This window comes from Protobothrops mucrosquamatus, unplaced genomic scaffold (genome assembly GCF_001527695.2).
Source record: "Protobothrops mucrosquamatus isolate PMUCROS unplaced genomic scaffold, P.Mucros_1.0 scaffold212, whole genome shotgun sequence".
In the NCBI taxonomy this organism is placed as follows: domain Eukaryota; kingdom Metazoa; phylum Chordata; class Lepidosauria; order Squamata; family Viperidae; genus Protobothrops; species Protobothrops mucrosquamatus.
Window position 1 is genome coordinate 176,496 of NW_015386566.1, and position 21,656 is coordinate 198,151.

Genomic DNA, 21,656 nt, shown 5'->3' on the forward strand with positions numbered 1-21,656 from the left:
ATTGGGATTTTATTTTTATTTTTTTTCCAGCTGTGAAGCAGGAGGTATTGACTTAAGATTTTATTGAAAGTATAGATTGGAGAAGGAAGAAAGTGAAGGGAAAATTTAAGTGTAAAATGCAAGGGAAAACTATGTAAAGTTTAAATGTAGATAGATTATATTAGATGTATGGAGTGATTAAATGCTATATAGGTTTTGGAGTAGATATACTGGTTTTTAATTAATTTTAATTAATTTAATTGCCTTATTAGAGTTAAAGTAGGTATATACTGATAGTACTATATTTGTTTAGTTAAATTGTAATTTAGATTTGGAATGATCTGTTTTAGTCCTGTATTCGGTTCCGGGAAGCTCAGGGGGGGGAAGGGGTTTAGGGGTATTAAAACAAAATTGATGTATTCATATGTTAATAATAATTGTATTGATAAGAGGAAATGCTCGGTTAGTACCCCGACTTGCACTCGAGGAGGTGGTCAGGAAGAGGGGAGATGTAGAAAGGGGAAGGAAGAAGGTGGAGAGGTTGTGGGCTAGAGGTAGGAAGGTAAGGCAAGTGGATGAGGGCGGAGGCAGGTCGGGGACTGCCGAGCGTTTCCGATAATGTATTGAGTTGGATTGGGTTTTTTTGTGTATGTTTGTGTTATAAATGCATCATATTACTTATTGTTTAATTATAAAAATTAATAAAAATTTTATTAAAAAAAACAAAACTTCGCTACGTGAGACACACATTTCAGAAACAAACTCACTAACAACAGCTGTTGAAAAAAAGGAAGGTAACCATTTAATATTCTTATTTCCAGACATAACACATCACATATGACTTCTGCACTAGGAGAGCACAGCCAAGCAAGGCAAGGACAGAGCTGAGGTGAAGGGATGGGGGTTCATTCTTTGTCCCCACAACAACAGACTGTCACTATTGTGTACATTGTGGCCTGGAGGGAGGGTTCTATTAGCCCCGCCTTCGGTCCACTTGGCACCAAGAGAAAGTTCAGTTTTGCTGAGATAGGCAGACCCTGCTTATATATAGCAGTGGGAGGACAGTCACATAAGGAAGACGGGGCTTCATAAGGCAAATCTTCAGGGCGCCAGATACAGTTAGATGGGAGCCTCCCCACACAAGTAATGGCAAGAAGGAAGAAGTAGGAAGGGATGGGGAAGAGCTGGGACATCTCCTTGCCCTGGGCATCTTGGTTGGCTCCACCTTCAGGTAGGGAGGGCATGAGTGGCAGACTTTTAGGAGCAGCTTCTTGCTCCTTTCTGTCCCTCAGAGCTTTAGCTAGGACAAGTCTCCCCTCAATATGCTCACACTCCTGGGCCAGGAGGGGGACACGCAGAGGGGACAGAGCCTCCCTCATTATCTTATCGAGGCATCACTTGGGAGGTCATGATCGGACTCCTCTGTTTCCTCATTTGGGGCTGATTCACAGTTCGGTACCGGAGTAAAAGCAGGAGATTTTCTGAAAGAAAAAAAGGGCGGGGGGGGTCACATGGGCACTAGGGCTAGGAAAAGAGGGAAGAGGCCTCAAAGGGGTCAGACACAGGACTCAAGAAGCATCAGGCCATAAGACAAGGGCACAGGTTGCATGGAGAGACTTGGCTGAAATGTTAGGGTTGCGTCATAACTAGAGTGGACGCTGTTGAAGAGCACAAAGAGGAGACTGAGGTCGGCAAGGAGGGAGCTTCATTGGTTTTCTTGCTAAGCCTAGGATTACAGTTGGACGGGAAAGCCAAAAGTCTTCCCCCAGCCCAGTGCTGATTGAATTCATTGTCCCATAAGCTAGTGCAAAAGCCTGGCCGATCAGTGGTGCTCCTTTTTCCGATGAAAGTTGTTGTTCCACAGCGATTGCATCTGACAAAACTGCATCACCTTCTAGAGACACATGGCACGAAACACAACTCCCGCAAGTCTGCAAGGGGGGGGGGTTACAGCCAATCACTCAGAATCCAGCTCAAATTTGCCATTCCCTCCCCCCCCTTCGATGTGCTCCCCTAATGGAGAAGAGAATTCCAGAAATCCATGTTGCCTGGTCTCACCCTTAGACCCTTCTGCACCTCTTAGTGCTGTCTGAGCTCATATGAGCCCTACACCCTACACTACCATAGTCCCCAACCCCACAGGCACTTACCTGTCTCCAGACTGGGTGATGAGGCGACGACATGTCTCCATCTGCACATCCAGCCCACGCTTCATGCTGCACATCTCCATGTATTCATGCAGATGCCGGTTCATGTCATTCTTTGCTGTTGCTAATTCCAGCTAAATAAAAGGGTAGCAACAAGAGGATTATTCTGCCAACAATATTGGGGACATTACGCTATCTCCTGCTGCTCTCAAAAGGGTGGGTTGTACCTATGTTGCTGGCCAGGCATATATTCTCTTCTCCCACTCTGTAGCTCAACTTTGTCACATACGAACCATGTTTCCCCGAATATAAGACCCGGTCTATTATTTTTGGTGGCACCAAAGGACACATTACGGCTTATTTTCAAGGAAACACAGTATCAGGGTGATCAACCCGGCTGGGTGACCCATCGCCCGGCACACACACAACAGGCGGCGAGCACGCAGGGACTGACGGTGTCCAGCAGCCACTGTAGCTCACTGACCCCTTGGCGCAGTGCAGGTAAGTCCAAGTGCGGAGGCAGAGGCAGGGGGGGAGGCAGACAATCTGGACGCGCTGCCCAGCCACCTGGCTTGCACAAACCTCGCGTGAGCCTTCTGTGAGACAAGCGGCTGCTTAGCACATCCAGATCGCCTGCTCCCCCACCTCCACCTGCTGCCGGTGCCATCTTGCGAGCCTCCCGCGAGCCAGGCGGCCATGCAGCATATCCAGATCACCTGCCTCCCCCCCACCTCTGCCTCCACACTCGGACTTACCTGCGCCGCCTAGGCTGCGGCCAAACACTGTTGGCCCCTGCAGGCTCGCCACCTCCTGTGCTGACCACGCCCACCCATCCCCGAGTTTATTTTTGGGGTAGGGCTTATATTAGGAAAACACTAAAAATCAGGGTTGGGCTTATTTTCTGAGTGGGTCTTATTTTGGGGGAAACATGGTACAGACAGACAGACAGACATAATTTCCTCTGTGGTTGTCCTTCACTGCAATGCTTCTTCCATTTGTATATACAAACTGATTTCATCATAGCCATGCTCTAGTAGTGTGACCAAGAAATAGGCTACTCTATATTCTAGAGAGCTTCCATTTGGCCAAAACTTTATTGCAACTCAAATCTGTGGCGGCAACAATTGGACATCCAGCGTCGAAGGATATTCCTCTTTAGACAAGTGCTTTTGGAATTCTTAAAGTTCAGACATTGTACCAATACACATTTTGTTTTAACCACGATATGCCAAACATATCAGAAGCTGCTTTATACATAATTCTAGGTCAAAATCAAACCACATTATGCATTGTGTAAGCCAACTGGCAAGTTTCCGTGGGTAATTTATCTAAGTAGGACACACACTGGTTTTCATTTTTTTCCTTTTCAGTAATCGTTTTTCTTTTTCTAGAGGGATTTCACTGCTTTCTTTCATTATTATTTTTCTTTTTGCCATTGTCATCTAGCTTTTCTAAGCCAGTACATGCCAATGTTAATAAGTATGCCAGTTTGCAAGCTTTGTATTGGATAAGGTGAAGGCAACTTGTTTCTCTTGCTTCCAAACCTGACGGATATTGTTCTTTCCCCACCTCAATTTGGTCAATGGTTTCTTGGTATTCTTTCTCTCTGCTTTTGAAGAGTGACTCTGTGTCCTTGATCACTTTCTCCAAACTGTCATCTGACTGCTGAAGAAAGAGAAAGAGAAAGAGAACAGATGCCATTCATTAAAACCAAGGTATAGAAGGAGTCACTCCTATCACATGGCAGAACAGCCCATATAACCATTATTTCTCTTTTAAAAGTCATTTATTGTGTTGTTTCCAGAAAGGCAATTTCACCTGAGAGTTAGTGTAACGTAAGTTTGGGTAAGCTAAATTCAAGCTGTAAATCAGGATTGTTCCCTTGTCACTTTGCCTCAACCGTGATCTTGCTGGTTGGCATCAGACAGATCACTTTCCCAGCTCTTTTGCAGCAGAGAGGCCACAGCTGGAGGTGGCTCAAAAAAATATACGCACAACTGTTCAAAACTTCGCATGGACTATACAACAATGTATAGTTGTATTTCAAGATCCTAAAAGCAACACTGAAAAATGTGGGAGGTGGGAAGCAATCTTGGGAAACCGAGTTCTCATTTCTAGTACAGGCAATCTGGAGCAATCAGAACTGAACCTATCCTCATTTTCTTTAAAATCTTCAACTGCTTTTGCATCTTGCTCTATACTTTCAAGACATCTCTTCCAAAATATTAACCTTTACTTCCTGCAAAACACTGAAAGAGATTTCCTTCACCTCCCCGTTTTATCCTCTCATAAGATAGAGAAGGAAACAATATATGAACTAAATGCACCCAATTAATTCCCTGATTGAAAGATTGAAACTTTGCCTCAACTTGGCACTTTCATCATTACTCTACCTAGGCCTCCTTTCTCATCCCACTATTTTTCTAAACTGGTTTAAAAATGGGTAGCTATAATGCTAACTGGAACAAAATATTGAAAGCACATTATGACTTTATTAAAACATCCACACAGATTACTAGCTACCTCTCTAATCTGCCTAGATGCTAAGAGTAACAGAACAGAAGCCTGTTCTATGAGTTAGATAGCAATGGAATGGAACGGAACGGAACGGAACAGAACAGAACAGAATTCTCTATTGGCCAAGTCTGATTAGAAACACAAGGAATTTGTCTTCGGTGCATAAGCTCTCAGTGTACATGGAAAACATCAAAGTAATAATAATAATAACCATAATAATGATACCAATAGAGAAGGTAGTAGAACAGATGAGAAGGATAAAAGTAATACAGTCATACCACATGGATAATACACTTACCCCTGTTTCCCCGAAAGTAAGACCTTGTCTTATTTTCTTTTGGGCTCTGAAGTAAGCACTAGGTTTTACTTTCGGGGAGGGCTTACTTTTTGCCAGTACCAGTACAACGCGCAGGGGTGGGGGCGGGGCCTGTGCATGGGGTGGAGAAGCAACACAGCTGCGAGAGCATGGTGGCAGACCAGTTGTTTTCCTCCGCCTGCCAGACACCTGCCGAAGCCGCGCAGGGTAAGATTGATGTGGGGGGGGGTGGAGTTGCTTCCCTCCATCTGCCAGAACCTGCTGAAGCCATACAGGGTAAGGTTGCCGCCCTCGCCCCCACCCAGATGCCCTCGCCTCCCCCAAGCATTTTTTTTACTAACCTGCCTTTCAGCTGCACTGCGTTTTTCCGTTCGCTTCTCAGCCTTCGCCACGTGTTTGGGGGACTACCAGTAAAAAAAAAAAAAAAGTTCAAATCAGACTTTTTAACTTTTCACAAGATCTCAAGAAGTTAGAAAGTCTGACTGAACTTTTTTTTTTTACCGGTAGTCCCCCAAACACGGCCGTTTCCCACCTCGTGCATCACGCCCAATGCCGCTGCCATGAAGCTGCGGAACAAGCTGGGCGGAGGTAAGGAACCGGTATACCAGTATCGTGGGTCAGATCCCCCCTCCCCCATCGGCTTCACCTCATCACAGGCAGGCCATCTTTGCAGGCCCTTAAGTAGGACTTACTTTGGGGAGGAGGGCTTATATTAGGCCCACCCCCCAAAATCAGCTGGGGCTTACTTTTGGGGGCAGGTTTACTTTCAGGGAAACAGGGTAAACATAAGACAGAACTGTGGAAATTAAATGTTTAGCAGAGTGATGGCACAAGGAAAAAACTGTCTCTGTGTCTAGTTATTTTGGGATGCAATGCTCTATGGTGGCATCCTGAAGGGAGGAGTCGAGGATGTCAATTCCCCCCCTCATCACATTTATTTTTTATCTATCACATTTATCTATATTTTATTTTTTATTGTTAGTTTATCTATCGCATTTATGTAAATGAGATAGATAAAGAACCAACCAACAGAGAAGCAGTGTGATACAATGGTTAAGCAGTTGGACTAACCCTGGGGAGATCTCAGCCATGGAAGCTTTTGAGTGACTTTCAACCAGTCACTCACTCAGCCCAACCTACTTTCCAGCATTGTGGGCTGTAGTGAAAAAAATAGAGGTGGAAGTATCTATTTATGCCACTTTGACCTCCTGGAGGAAAAGAGGGATATACATTAATAAATAAATCAGCAATAAACTGAATAATAATAACAACAACAACAACAGGAAAGGCTCTCTTATGAAGAGATTTTCATTTTCTGAGGTCCATTTGTCAGGAATATTGGAAAAGCTGTTGTTAGGTTTTCCCAAGGTATGAAATAGCATCTCCTCTTTACATCTCAGAAAATAAATTTCCTGCTTCAGCTAGATTTTTGTTTCAGTTAGAGCTAATTTATACCAATTTTAAATTGTTTTTATATTGTATCAGATATTCATGATTAATTTATTGCTGCTGGTTGCATAGTGACAAAACAATTCTACAAACACACTACAAAGACTGAGTTTCATGTCATAGAAAAGAAGCCATAATCTGGCATTGTGGACAGCTCTAACTTTATACCCTTCACATACATAGAATCCTTGTCTGAGAACTTATTTCTGCATCAGCTGACAAGTGCATCATTACTGTATAAGCAGCTCTGGGGCTATTCTTAACAGCATTTCTCTATTAGAGGGCAGATGGACTCACTTGCATATGAACAGATAGCAATACTTTGCAATATGAAAGAAAGAATGTATAGAGGCTTGAAAACTGCACTATATGCACCTATCCTCTGGAATGTGATTCTACCTGAAATCTATGTTCCTTCCACTCTGAGGGTGTTCTGTAAATCCTAGAAGGCCTGGTAGTTTCCCTGGGCCTTAGGCTGAGATGGATGGAGCCCCTAGCTGGCTGTGTCTTGGTCTGCATTTTTGTACAGAGTAGGTAGATCCCATTTTGCTTTGCATTGTGGGGGATTTTTCTGTTTATTATATTTTGAGCTGCCCATAGTTGTTATGGAGTTTGAAATAAATAAACTTCCCAAGAAGAGGCATTTTTCCTCCTTTCTTTGTGGGCCATAGTTTATGTTACCTCAAAGCAAGGGCAAAATCTTGATAATGAAGGGATTGCCCATGATCAGGAAATCCAACTTTAAATAATCTGACGTGTGTTCTGTACACCTGTGAACGTATGCCAAACACACAGCCCTCCTCACCATCCTAAAATGCACAGTATAGCGTTTAACACTTAGACTTATATACCGCTCCACAGTGCTTTACAGCGCTCTCTGAGTGGTTTACAACAACAGCACATTGCCTCTAACAATCTGAGTCCTCATTTTATCGACCTTGGAAGGACAGAAGGCTGAGTCAACCTTGAGCCTGTCAGGATCAAACTCCTGGCAGTGGGCAGAGTTAGCCTGCAATATAGCATTCTAACCACTGCACCACCATGGCTCCACCATCACGGTATAGAAATGAGTCAAAGAACCCAGTAAACAATAGGAGAGGCCTGGTGTAGAAGTGAAGGGGGCAGAATCTGGAGATGACAAAAATGACTGCTTGGAAGACAGAAGCCATATGTTACCTCTCCTTGTGCCTCAGCAGCAGCAATAGCATAGCCAGAGAAATCTTCCCACAACAGCAGTGTTTCTTCTGTCTCCTCCCAGGTGAGGCTGTCACAGTCATCTTCAAAATCATATTCCCTCCTGAGGATAAATTGTAAATCAATGGAGAGAATAAGTTTAAAAAAATGCCACAAGAGAAATGACTGCTACATTTTCTTCCAATTTCCTGTTAGACATGCCAGGTTTGGGGAAAACCTTCCAGCCCTCTCTAATTCTGGAATGGATGTTTCTTGCATGTGGTGGCCATATGTAATCCAGGAGTTACAGCAATTAGGTACCAGTCCCTCTTTCCCAGCAGACACACACACACACACACACACACACACACACACAGATGGAAAGCTTCCAGCATGAAGTTGGCTTCTCCAAAAAGAAACATCTATGTAATTCTTGAATGGTCCCACAATAGATCAGACTGTATAGAGGACCATTCTCCTTTCCAAAACACAGGAGAGTCATTCAATTTTACAAGACAAAGTTGCAGGATAAAGGAAGAGCCTCTTATATTTAATTTTTTTTTAAATGGCCCCCTTTTTTTAACAGTAACAAGATTCAAATTCAGTAGTGTTGTTTAAAAAGCTTTTTTTCAGAAATTGGATAGGCAATTCCTGAAAATGAGTTTGGTGCCTCTCTTTCCCCATCCCGCTACAGGCAGGCCTCACTCACAATTGATTCAGCATCCTCTGCATCTCCTCATTGATGCTCGCAGTGGTCTCATCCTCTTCTTCCTCTTCTACTTTTTTGGGGGCCTCACTCTCAGAGAGGGAGGTGTCCTCATCACTGACCATCTTTCGCTCCCGTTTCCGACCCACTGTAGCTGGAACCTTAATGGGAGACAAGTGCAGAGACTACAGAACGAAGTTGGGTTGGAGATCATAGGTGGATGGATGAAAAGAGATGCAAAGGGGGATGGGATGGGATGGGATGGGAGAGAAAGAGAGAAAAGGGTAGATAGGTACAGAGAAAGAGAGAGAGAGAGAAGCTTATTATGACCAAGTTAAAGATGATGTGATGACTAAAATGCAAGATTAGAAACCTTATTTTTTAAATTAAAAGCTAAGCAGCTGAAGATGGAATCGGATGGGGGAATCATCCTTTAGAACTCAAATCACACATCAGAGATGGAGGCAAGAGGTCAAAACAAGACATAAGGAGAAGGAGAAAAATGCCAGGATTTGCAGTTAAGTTTTATTTTAAAGAAAAGCGTCTAACTTGGATATTTTTCCAGCTTAATGAAGAAAAAAAAACAACTAACCAACTGCTTCTGTAAAGGAAGAAGAGAAAGAAGAATGTGTGCAAAATAGTGCAAGAAAGTGAGCAAGTGAATAAGACATAGAAAAAGAGAGAAAGAGGGTGGGGAGGAGAGGAGAGAGACGGTGTTAGAGGGACACACACATTTTGCACCATGTCTTCCTCTCCGGCAACTTTTCCCCAGAGACGGCCCACCAAAACTGGATGGAGAGACGTTCTGGGGCTCCCTCGGTGGGAGTTGCCCTCCAATTCAACATGCCTGCCTGATTCTCCCATAGACAGAGGTGAACACATGGAATGAAGACAGAGTGATCGGGACTTTGCCCTTAGATGTTTTGGCTCCAGATGGGAAGGGAATTGGGCGCCTCTCACCTGAAACATTTTGATCATGTCCTCGCAGTTGCGCTGTTGGGCTACATCACACAATTTAGCTGTAATATCGATACGTCGACAAATGTCCATGTCTACCTTCATGGCCTTCTCTTGGATCTTGGTGTCCAGCTCACTAAGATTCTTAACACAGGCAGAAGAAACAAAAGAGAGAAGAATTAGGCCAAGCTCTCTGTAGCCCCTAGCACAAATTGTTCTGCTTTGGAGGTCTCATTTAGGAACAAGGTAGGGAAGGGAACAATTGTGTATGGCATTATGTTTTATAGGCAGGCATTTGATTGATCTCCAAGTATTATGACTGTCTGTAGTTATTCACTTGCTGTCTCTTTCCAGCCCTGTAATAAATTTAATATTTAATTTCAATATTTGGATTTAAGACACCACATAACTCCAGTTGACTCTGGGCGGCTCAGGACATTAAAACAACATAACAAAAATGCAAATCAGGATAGAAACATTGAACATTAAAGACGATGGTGAATCCAGACACGAATAAACACACATCTCAATAAGGGTACAATAAGGGTACCCTAGCCCAAAGCCTGGGAGAAGAGCCAGGAACGACATCAGGAGTTAAATGGGGGGGGGCACGTCAGCCTGTACAGGCATGCCTTGGGAATAGCATGCTCACATTACTCATCAGTCCTTTGAAAACGACCAGCTCTGCTTTTAGCTTCTCCACCTTCATGGCCAGCTCCTCCTGACATGCTTCTGCTTCTTGGGCTTCCTGGTTGAGAGACGGAGATAAATGAAAACAGGAACCAAGACAAAGGCAGGCTGCAGAGAGTGGGAAGAAAAGGAGTAGCCCTTACCTCGTGTAGCTCGGTCACTTGGTCCTGCAGCTGAACCCGCAATGTGTACTCCTCTTCCCACCTGAGAAGTCGAACAGGCCAAGGCTATGACAATGGATTGGACCCCAGAGGGTGCCATGATGCAAAAGCCACCCTCCCGACTCCTTGCTCCCCACCGCAACCTGGTCTCAGCGGAGGAACTTTAAATGGATGTCATCTAGAGAACAGAAGTGCTGCAAATAAGCACGGTTACCCCACTGGAATTTGTTCCTATGACAGGTGGGAGACTCACCCCACATGCTTATCTCATCTTGATCTGGATTCATTGGCTACTCTCCCCCTCTCAATTGAGAAGAGTAACCACAAACTATGTTTAGCAACTGCAGCACGCTCAGAATATATGGTCATGACAGATGGTCCCCGCCTTTCATCCCTGCAATGCTGGATCAGGCCGATGGGCATGTCTAAACACAGGAGTTTCCCCTCCTTTCTTCCGCATCTATACCTGGCACTCAGCTGTCTCTGGCCTACAGAGTATCAGTTTTCTAATGCCAACTAACTGGAGCAAATGCTTCATAGCCATTCTAATCTCCATAGGGTATTAAATCAGCCAGAAGAGCCTTTGTCTACATTGAAGCAATTCCTTTTTGTTGTAACACATTCCCTGGCAGAATAGTAGAAAGCTCTGGACTTGGGAGAAAATGTCAATCAAATGCAACTTTATAAAGGAAAGAGAGCAAAAAAAACTTAAGTAGGAAGGAAGAGAACCTGAAAAATCCAGAAATGCATATTTGTATTCCAGCCCATGATAAACAAGGGCAGAGACCACTTTTCATCTGACAATAAGAAGCAAGTTTTTGTAGTAACAACAGACTTGAAAAAGTACAGCTCAAAGACACAGACACATTCAGGAATGAGGTGTCATGTGAATTATCAGAAGCTAACACTGAGAGACAGTTTGGTGCAGTGGTTAAGGCAGACAAGCAAGAGTAGGGAGATTTGAATCCTAGTCCTTTGGCAAAAAGCCAGCCATGGGCCAGTCAGCTCTCTCAGTTCTGGGAAGAAAAAAAATGGCAAACCACTTCTAAATATTTTGCCAAGAAAGCTGCAGGGACTACTGTAATCCATACAGACACTAAAAGCCAAGAATGATGAAAAGGCATATGCGTACGCGCAAGCATGCACACCCCCCCCCACATACAGAAGAATTGGGAGAAATTATGCAACCTAATGTACACGAACATGCATATGTTACACAACAGGTTACAGAATGTAGCTACTCTATAGATGTAGGTTTCAAATTGCTTAGTCTACTAGGCCCTTGCCAAACTAACTTTCTCTTAACAATAACATGTGGGAGGGGACATAGAATATACCATAAAATATTTTTTAACAGCAAAAACTGGTTTTGATTTAAATACAAAATAAATACTGGAAGAAATTGTGGAATGTTTCTAACTTTTTTTAAATCCCACCACAAAATCACAACAGTATCATTAGAAATTGTAAGCGAAGAGTTATCTTGAGGTAAGATGGGCGGCCTATAAATTTTATAAATAAATAAATAATAAATAACTAAATTAAAAAACAAGGGAGGCAGATTTTGCAATATGTGAAGATTTTAATATAGTTTGCCAGAATAGTCCCATCTAACACGATTAGTGCCCTGAGGTTTGATGTAAATTGAAGAGTGGAAGCTAAATTAAATAAATTTGCTATGTGGACTGTAGTAGCTAGAGCCAGTACTCTATATGTAAATAAGGTGTCTAGACCTTGCATATTTGCTTAACTGCTGAAAATCATTGAATGTAGTATATTTGGAAGGACCGTATCATTGAGCTGCAAATAACATTGTCCATTTACAATACAAACATTGCACCATGAAGTCTCAGAGTAGAAATGAAACCAAGTAGTCATCTAGTTTTGCCTTTTATTCCAGGCTGGGAAACCCCAAAGCTCTAGTTGGATCCAATGGGAGAATTTTTCCCTATAAAAAGCAGACTCCAAGCATTTCTGAAATTTCTTTCCAATCTGAGAATCTTGCAATTTTGAAGAGAGCATTTTATGATGAAGATAGCTTCTAAGAATCTGTTAATTGACCCCATGTCTTATCTGTTCTGGGGGTCAACCTATTATTCCAAAGCACCTGAAGGCAGAACAAGAAGCAACCGATGGAAACTAATGAAGGAGACAACCAACCTAGAATTAAGAAGAAATTCCCTGACAGTGAGAACAATTAATCAGTGCCCCCAGAAGTTGTGGGTGCTCTTTTACTGGAAATTTTTAAAAAGGGATTGGACAGTGGTCTGTCTGAAATGGTATATAGGGTCTCCTGCTTGAGCAGGGGATTGGATGAGAAGACCTCCAAGGTCCCTTCCAACTCTGTTATTCTGTGATTCAGTTATATAAAAGTTGTTAAGGACCAACCAAGCTACTTTATGATTCATATATTAGATCTCCATAGAGAAGCAGAATGCTATAAACACAGCAAGTGTGATGGAAAATATGTGCTGCTTGAATTGGTTGATCTATGTTGCAAGGCCACGAGATGAATGACCCAAGAGAGAAACAAAGCCATCTCACCATTCTCAGAAACTCAATAGAGGGAAAGGAATCTGGTCAGGAGATACAGCACAAAACTAGTATGCCAGTTTTTCTCTTCCCTCCCACTCTGAACATTTTTTAAACACTGCATAAAATTAACACCATTTTAAACTGCTCTTTTTCATCTAAAACTAAAGGCCACTTTGTCTTGCTTAGTGGAATTTTTTTCTTTGGCAAAGTCCAGTTCAAATATCCTGTAGGCTGTAGGCCAAAAAATCTGCCATTCACCCCACCCTAAAGGATCAAAACAAATGGATGATTACTCACAGAGAAAGAACACAGAAAATTGAGCAGAATATATAAAAAAATGACTCAAGTTGAGGGCATGAAGAAGGAAGTAAACACACACACACATGCATGCACACAAAGAGTCTGTGGGAAATATTAAGGGAGCGACAAATGGCTAGAATTATCACATATCCACTTAAAAAATGTGGGTGCACAGGTATACCAGTCCAGTTCCAATCTCCCCCTACAAATACTCTGCTGTGTATTTCAACAAAATCTCCAAGTCATGTTCTATTCACCTGCAACTCTTGAACATAGCAATTTGCTGTTCTTTTGAAATATAAAAGGATTCCTATATTATGAAAAACTGTACAGGAAACTGCACATGTCTATCTCTCTCTCCCTCCCTCCCTCCCCCCGTCTCCCCCACCAGACAAAGAGATGGGCACAGGAGAAACTGAGGCTGCTTATACTTATAGAGAGTGACTCTCTTTGTTATGTTCAAAAGCACAAGTGACGAAATGTCAGATGCTGGCTTTTCATACATACAAAAAGACAGCAAATTTGATTTAAATTATTTGCAACTTCTACCTTTAGCAAATCATTCTACTTCATTGGGTTTCTGGAATGAGAACATGTTCTTTAGGTCCCTCCCAAAATTGATATGGCCCGTGTTCAACTTTTTCACTCCTGTTTTATTAACGGGTGGAAATGGACTGAGCACTGATCAAAGAGCAAAACCAATCAGACTGGAAGAATAAGCCAAGCCTTCTTCCCTTCTTTTTCTACATTCAGCCTCAACTTCTCTTTGCCCTCCCCACCAGGTTTCCATTCGCATCTGCAATGCACCATTGCCTAATAATAGTCTTACTGCAACAGTCTCTCCATCCCACTTTGCACAGCCCAAGCAAGCAGAGGGCAACCAACACACCGTTTCCTGAACTGACCTCATCACTCACATTTCCCCACCTACCCCACCAAAAAAGGGGGGGGGGAGGAAACCAATTCCCAATGGAGCCAAAGCAACTGAAAAAACAACAACCAACCAGCATAGCTCTCTTCTCCACACAACAAAGTGCAATTCCCTGAAGACATCATACTCTCAGAAGAAAGGGAAACCAAGACATGGGAACTCTAAAAGGTCTTCAGAATCAGTTGCATCCAATTCAGGGGAGCCCCTCTGAACAGCACTTTTTATTCCCTGTGTCCTGGCTCTAACACGCTCCCAGATTTATAGCGCAATAACTTAGTACATAATTGTAAATTCCCATATAGACTATGTTGTGCAACTGGTCTGACATGTTCTGCTAAATGAATGATTTTATAGAAATAAAAAAGAAGGAATGGGAAAATATAGATGGGCTACAATAATAGTCCTAATTAGGCAGAAGGTGGCAGTAGATGATCTCCAAACTAATGCCCAACCATTACATTCTATGACTATCTGGCTTTTTACATTAAATTCTGCAAATAAGGAGAAGGCGATCACTTGCCTAGAAGCACATCTAGTCCCTGATTCAATCTATTGGTAATGATGGCTGTATGAGTACCAGATTCCTGAAGATTAGTTTTGGTCCACAAGAGCCACATTAAATGGCCCCTTACAGCCCAGAGCCAAAGTGAGCCTACTCACATATCTTATATATCTTTGCATGGATGCATAAATGTGTGGAAGAATCTCATTGCTGTATTGTCTCAATTAAAGAGTCAAAAAAACCTCACAAACACAGCATGAGAACAATGTGACTTCAGCATTTAATATTTGCCTTGTACATTCAGTTCTCCCACAATGAAGCCAGCAAAGAGGATCATCATTTCTGAGCATATTTACAATGCAGTCTTAAATTTGTTGACTAATCTCTGAAAACTTCTCGGCATTATTATATTCTACATGAGTCAAACATTACCAAGGATTGCAAATAGATTCTCATTGCCATAACAAAACTATAATCCCCAAGATTTTGGAGAAACAGGCACACGAGTTAAGCAGGTACAAACTCAAAGCAAATTTATAACATAAATTGTCAAATTAAGTCACAATTTAGTAGAATTCATAATTCTGTCTTGTTAGGAAATCAAATAATTTTTTTGTGTATGTTACTCGGTTTTGGCTCTTTCTTATCTAAACAAACCAGGAAACATCATCTGGGATTTGTCTTAGCATCACCAAATCACAATCTCTGGATTGTTGCGTATAGCAAGCTAGACTCAAAACATATTTTGAATACTGACTTTGGCTTGTTAGGAGATCTGGAAGCAAACGTTCTCTCAATTTGCAATCACATCAAATAATTAGCTCTCATCAAGTCAAAATTAGGAATTACTGCATCCTCACACCTCACTGTAAAGATCCCAGTTTAGATGCAATACTGTTCTAAACAAGGTTTTGTAATTTGTTTAATGCTTCCAAATGGCAGGAAGAGCCATTGGGAATCAGGCTCTTGTTCACGGAGACATTGCTATAACTAAAGCAAACCTCAAAAAGGCAGTAAACTTTATTCTAAGATTAAATAAACATTATTAAATATGAAAAGGAGATCAAGTTCTTAGATCATAAAATAAATGTGCCTTAAATGATTATCTGCTAAGCATAGTTTAAGTTTAGAGAGATTTTACAATCCTTTTAAAAATCCCTTCCAATTTCAGGACTGTTTTTTCTGCAGACATCAACTCTGCACAGTCATCCTATGTCTGCACTTAGCACTTCTAACTGTTAAAACTGAAAGATTAATCAATATACATCTGGAATCTCAAGCATCAACTCATTCCCTGATTTCTGAAAATGGACTCAGTATTTCTCTTGATTGTTACCTAAGGCAGGGGAGGGGAGAAAACCCTAGATCAAGTTGTTTTCTTTGTTGTGTGGAATGGTGGCGCATGTGTGTGTGCGTATGTGCATACATGCCAAATCTGGATGCTGAAGGAAAGGGCTGAACACAGCTAGATGCAGAAAGAACTCTTCTCCATCATCGTTTTAGCTATCCTAAAAGCAGAATTTTCTGTCTAGTGGTCTCCAGACAGGTGGGGTCAGAGAGAATCGTGGGAGCTATAGGAAAAGGCATACAATATGGTACCATAAGCTGTAGCTTAGGAAAAACGCATAAAAAAAAATACTTTCTAAGTGTTGCTGCAGCATCTTTCACCCCTTGCCATATCATATGAGAATTGTGATTCAGCAGCATCTACACAATTACAGCATTTCTGTTTCTAATTTAGAGGATTGCGGTACTGCAGAATGACTTATAAGGATAGCTTTAGAAATCTGATGCAGATACACAGAGTGAAACAATTGTTTATTTTCTCCTCCAATTTGTGGTTAACATGCAAAGATCTATCCAAGCCTCAACAAAAGAGCTACAGACTCAATTTTCTGGATAAAAATACATTGTCTAACAAGGTGACCTTGACTTCATTTCATGATATATATGCAAACCCACATTGCATCTGAATTCTCACTCAACTGAGCTGGAGGATTCTATTCTTATTTCTGAACCTTTTCAACAACTATTTTCAACAAGATTCAAAGAAGGAGGATTTAGGGTGATAAAATATTCCCTAATCCAATAATCCCTCTTCATACCTGGGAAAGATAGTATCTGCCTACAGTTTAGATTAGAGGTATCAATTAATGTAAGATGAACCAACAATATTTGTCCCTACAAATATTGAACTGAACTGAAGAAGCTTCTTGAATGAGAAGCAAAACATTTTCAAGGGAAAACAAAGTCCAGTTGCCTTTTGATTTGAAAAAATTTTGGGGGGGATATTTGTCCCTACAGTTTAATCTCACTTATTATTGGAAATATTTATATAATACTAATACTATTTAATTAAAATATAATACTGTAAACTATTTTCAAGAAACATTAATTGCATTTTTTAAAATTAAAATTCTTATCAACCACTATACAGATTTTGCTGCTTCAGATCCCAATATGTCATTGGTCAACCCCATTTCCACACGCCAAGAAGTTCATATGTTTTGTAGGTTAATTTGTAGGTTAATTACCTACAAAATAAAAATGCACAGGAATGAATTCCTATGAATGAAATTACGAAGTAGAAGGTGAAGTTGGTGCCTGGTCCTCATCTGCTCATTCATTGGAAAAGACCCTGTTGTTGGGAAACATTGAAGACAAAAGAAGAAGGGGACAGCAGAGAATGAGATGGTTGTACAGTGTCATCAATGCAATGAACATGAATTTGGGCAAACTGCAGGAGACAGCGGAGGACAGGGGGGGCTGGAGTGCTGGGGTCCATGGAGTCGCAAAGAGTTGGACAACTTAGTGACTGAACAACAGCAACAACCTCAACAGCTCCCTACCTCTCACTTGCAAGCCCCACAGAGAAGGATTCCAAATAACAGGTTAAAGAGCAGAAATATGATTCATGGTTCTTGCATATATGTTTGAACTCTAAAGTTTCACTGGAATCAATTTGTAAAGTTCTAGTTTGTGGAACCCAGAAATGTGATATTAATGAAGTGTCCTAGACTTTTCAATAGGGCCTCTGGAAGGTGATTCAGGAGAAGGGACTTGCTTCGGTCTGAGCAAAGCACTTAACTGTATCCAAACGCTGCCAAGAACAATCATCTGTTTTCCTCTCACTTAACTTGTTGGGAAAGGCAATATACGGATGGGAGAAGTGAAGCTTCAGTACTGTCTTGAAAGAGCAATGAATCATGAAACTCAAGATAATGATAGCAATCACATTGAAATTAGTTGCAAGTATTTTGCTAATTTGGGTAAAAGCATACATATAGTGACAGATCATAATCTTAGTCTTTTAATCCAGGACTGGCCACTTGAATGCCCTATAGGACAGACAGCCAAGAGGATGCTGGTGCAGAAAGCTGACTTGTATTTATTTATTGACATAAACATGATTAAAGTGCAAGCATCATGTTTATAACAGAAACTAAGCATAACTGGCTTTTATTCAGATCCAGTGATTTTTAATATTAATTGCTGTAGTACAGCATCTAGCCATTTTTCTGGGAGCTTTGGAATATTGATCATTTAGTAAAAAATGCACAATTGCCTGTTTAGGATCAAGCTGAGTCGTTTATGATTTAGCAGGGAGATTAGTTCCAACCTTCAGGTGAGGGACAATTCCAAAGTGCTTGTGTGACTGATCCAATTTCAATATCTCAGCATGTGCATAAGCAGTCTTAATGGGCAATAATACTGGATCTCTGCTGTAGAAGAGCAGAAGAATGAGGTAAAATATTTGGGAATGGTAAGGGATTAACACAAAATCCTCAGTGAAGTAGAGGTCTGCCAAATCAATTCTCTGCAAATAAAGATCTAAGGTTCTTTGCTTGATTCCACTCTAAACTGTTCAAAATCCAGCATTGATGTAGATAGGATGGTAAACCAGATTCGATTCTTCCATTGGAAAGTATGTCTATCAGTACAAGATGAGCCAAGGACTCTCCTCCAATTATTTGATGCAGTACTTTAACAGAATGGGCTTCCAACGAAACATCCAAACCAAAGGAGTGTTTCTGAAACTGAGCAGGGAGCAATGAGAATAGATATCAGAAATGTACAGTAGATTGAACTGCTTATGCACAGCAGTATCATTATACTGTACAGACAACACTGTGTGCCATACTGCAGAAGGCATAATATTTCAGCTTTGAGTAATTTGATTGGTGAAGGAAGAAAGCCCACAAACAGCAAATTATATCATTTTATTGTTTCCTGAAAGTGGAAGATATCTCAGCTTACATCAGCAATGGGATTCTTTTTTTTTTTCAACTCTGCCAGTTCTGTTATATAGACAAATATCTAAGACTTTGAAATTTGGCTAACTTTCAACAATCAGGAATCTACTCTGTCTTCGTTTCTGTATATTTAATGCTTCTGAAAAAATTAATATTGCCAGAATCTCATATCTATAACCTAATTCTATATTTAGATATAGCTGCAGAATGCAAACAAGTTTTTATTCCCTGATGGGCAGTGTCTCCATCTGATGTGCATAACTAGGTTCATACACTGCTTTTGTTGAATAAAACATCATGTCCCAGTTTGCATATTATGCAAAACCAAACATACAGGCTTACGAACAACAATGGTTGGCATTATATTTATACTTTAACTATAAACAAATAAACCCATATCACTTAGTGCTCTGTATGAATTTACTGCCTTAATTTCCTTTTGCCAACAGACATTACTTGACTAGTTTTGTAAGGGTTCACCAGTGAGATTCAAGGCTGAGCAAAGATTTGAACCTGACGCTTTTTAGGGTCTAAAAAGGGAAGACCGACTTCAGTATATTTAAATACCCGTTTAACATTGCAAGCCCTGTATATCTCCTTATCTCTTCTGTTTCAGATTGATATTCACTTTATCAAATACAGTATATATGGTAATACTTGGTTTTACTTGTTTGTGGGATGCTCAATTCCCAAGGTTTTTTGGGGGGAGGGGTGAAGGTACTAATTAAAAGGGAAAAAAAGACAGTAACAAATCTAGATTTGAAGACGAGCTAAGTTGAAAAGCCTGGATGAAAAAAATATTTTAGGAAAAAAATGACTTAGCAGAGAAAAGCTGGGATGGGCACGCCACCATGGGGCTGACCCAAAAAAGAAGATTCTTTTGCTTGGATGACCTACTGCCTCTAATGGCACATACTGTACTTCTGATACAGGGAGAAACTCTGCAGAGGGTCTCTAGGTAACTGTAATAACTGAACACATTTCTGTGGAAGAATTTCTTCAAATGAGCTCTCTGCCTTCACTCCCTTAGCCCAAAGTGTACCTGTTATATATTTAACTGTACTTTTTCTTAAGTGACTGGTATAGGAAGCTATTTAATGTTTTCCTTCCAGGGACTTTTTTTTGTTGAAAATCTGTTCCTGGCTGTTTTCCACTTGTGTGGTAAAGACATATTTGTAGCCTGTAAAGAATGTTAGGCTTCAGCAAATCCTACTTGCAGGAGCTGTTTTGAACTGAGCAAAAGAAAAAGTTAGAGGACCCACTAACATTCGATTGATTTGTTCAAATATATCTCTTGTCATTCCCTGAAACTGTCTAAATGTAGGTGACAAGTTCCTGAAACTAAGAATTCAGCCATTGCTAATATAAATAAATCGAAGCTGTGCACGTCTCCTGCGTGCTACATGTGCCAACAGTAGGATATAAATAATACAGTACTCCTCTAACAGTGATATTGCATACTGAGATCTTGCTGAGAGTTAAATTTCTGCACCTTCCTCTCCCTTCTCTGCTCAGCCAGCATCTGCCAGTGGCAAAGATGTGACTGAGACCGGAGAATAGTTAGGTAGGAACTGATAATAGGGAGAGCACTGTGCAGTCCTAGCTTTGTGGTGTTTCATGAAGAGAATGGAGAAGAAATGGAGATGGCACAAATAGAGAGGACTTAAAAGCAAAGCAAAAGAGACTGACTATGCTTCAAGCCGGATCTTTTTTTTCTTATGGGGTTTTTTTTTTTTGGTTCCAAGAAAGAACAAGCCCAGGGGAGGCTGTGCGACTATTTCCCCCTCCCTGAAAGAGACCAATGCGCTCAGGAGGAGAAGTGATGCTTCATTCTCCTCTTCCAATGAAAAGTCTCCAAAAGCTTAGATTCTGCCCTAAAATAGCATCAGACCAAACAAGTTTATATAAAGGCCATAACGGAACAAGCTATTCTCTTCCTTGTCTTTTACTCTTAAACCTAGGATAAGCATTTCAAGGGTTCACAGAGTAGAAAGTGCCCCCAATGCCGGTTTTGGAGATTCCCATGAAGGCAGTGATCACTCAGGGGGGACAGAAGGTTCCCCAAAGAAGCGTTTAAAACTTTCACAGCTTCCCTGACCTCAGCCAGCCCCTCTCTTGCCTCTTCACCTCACCTGCGCTTGTATTCATCCCGTTCCCTCTTCACCTTGGCCAGGACATTGTAGAGAGCCCGGATTTCAGGGGTGATGGTGTCTATCTGCACCCCAACTCCATCCGGGTGCATCCAGGAGACCCCAGGCCCCTGAACGAGCGTAGTCTCTAGGCCTGGCCCCAGACGGCGAGCCTGCGAGAATGACCAGATGGTCCCAGGCAGGAAGCGGGAGGATGCGGAGAAAGCGCTGCTAGGCAAGGAGGGAGAGTGGCAAGAAGTCGGGGTGAGCGGCGCTCCCGGGTGGTGGCAGCTGGGGGAATTCAGCACCCTCGACGTGCTGCTGCCCAGTCCCACCGGCCGGCTGCCGCTGCTAGCCCCGCTGGTCAGGGAGAGTCCCAGCGGGCGGATGGGGCTGATGAAACCGGTCTGGACGGCTTGGTCCCGGCGCTGCAGGCTCCCCCGACGGGCTCCCCCTTCCTCCAGGGCCTGCTGGAGCTGCTTTTCCAGCTGCCGGTTGCGGCGCTCCAGCTCGTGCACCTTGGCCAGGAAGCATCGGAAGCGGAGGTTGAGGGTCTTCAGCACGTTGATGTTGGAGCCCAGGTCGTTGCGGAGGGCCATGGCGACCGGCGGCGCCGGGAAGGAAGCGCCGGCGGCGAGGGAAGCCGGCGGGGCCAGTTCCCTGTCGAGCGCGTCCCCCTGGGGCTCGTGGGGAAGAAAGAGGAGGGCCGGCAGCTGCTGGCGCTGGCGCTGCTCGGGGCCCGCGGCTCCCAAGCCCTGCTGCTCCTGCTGCAGGAGGAAGAGGTTTGGGCCGAATAACGGGTTCATGGCTCCGCCAGCCGTCCCGCAGCTGCGACAGGGAAGGGGGGAGGGAAGCGGCCGCTGGGCGGAGAGGCGCAGCCCGAGCAGCCAATCCCCGCCGCCCGCCGCGGA

The 21,656-nt window shown here is 42.4% G+C and overlaps 1 protein-coding gene across 5 annotated transcripts; it reads right to left on the minus strand.

Moving 5' to 3' along the window:
* Positions 1 to 775: 775 nt before the first annotated feature.
* Positions 776 to 21,551, minus strand: IFFO1 (intermediate filament family orphan 1). Of its 5 annotated transcripts, none has more exons than XM_029283746.1 (10): positions 20,749 to 21,551; positions 10,078 to 10,138; positions 9,897 to 9,992; positions 9,248 to 9,388; positions 8,880 to 8,885; positions 8,291 to 8,448; positions 7,585 to 7,705; positions 3,696 to 3,788; positions 2,130 to 2,260; positions 776 to 1,460 (listed from the first exon to the last, which is right to left on the minus strand). In XM_029283746.1, exons 1-10 carry the CDS (start codon positions 21,549 to 21,551, stop codon positions 1,358 to 1,360), a joined length of 1,713 nt encoding a protein of 570 aa, XP_029139579.1. In that variant the 3' UTR covers positions 776 to 1,357. The 5 variants fall into 5 exon arrangements, with proteins under 5 accessions (XP_029139579.1, XP_029139578.1, XP_029139577.1 ...); XM_029283745.1 differs by having other exon boundaries at positions 8,880 to 8,888; XM_029283744.1 differs by having other exon boundaries at positions 3,696 to 3,791; positions 8,880 to 8,888.
* Positions 21,552 to 21,656: the final 105 nt, after the last annotated feature.

Excerpts from the sequence above, each read along its gene's own strand:
- IFFO1 (XM_015813998.1), bottom strand. The coding sequence starts at position 21,551 with ATGAACCCGTTATTCGGCCCAAACCTCTTCCTCCTGCAGCAGGAGCAG. Across the intron at positions 10,139-20,748 it reads CGGGATGAATACAAGCGCAG|GTGGGAAGAGGAGTACACAT; the intron begins GTGAGGTGAAGA and ends TCGACTTCTCAG. Across the intron at positions 7,706-8,290 it reads CAGAGGATGCTGAATCAATT|GAGGGAATATGATTTTGAAG; the intron begins GTGAGTGAGGCC and ends ATTTATCCTCAG.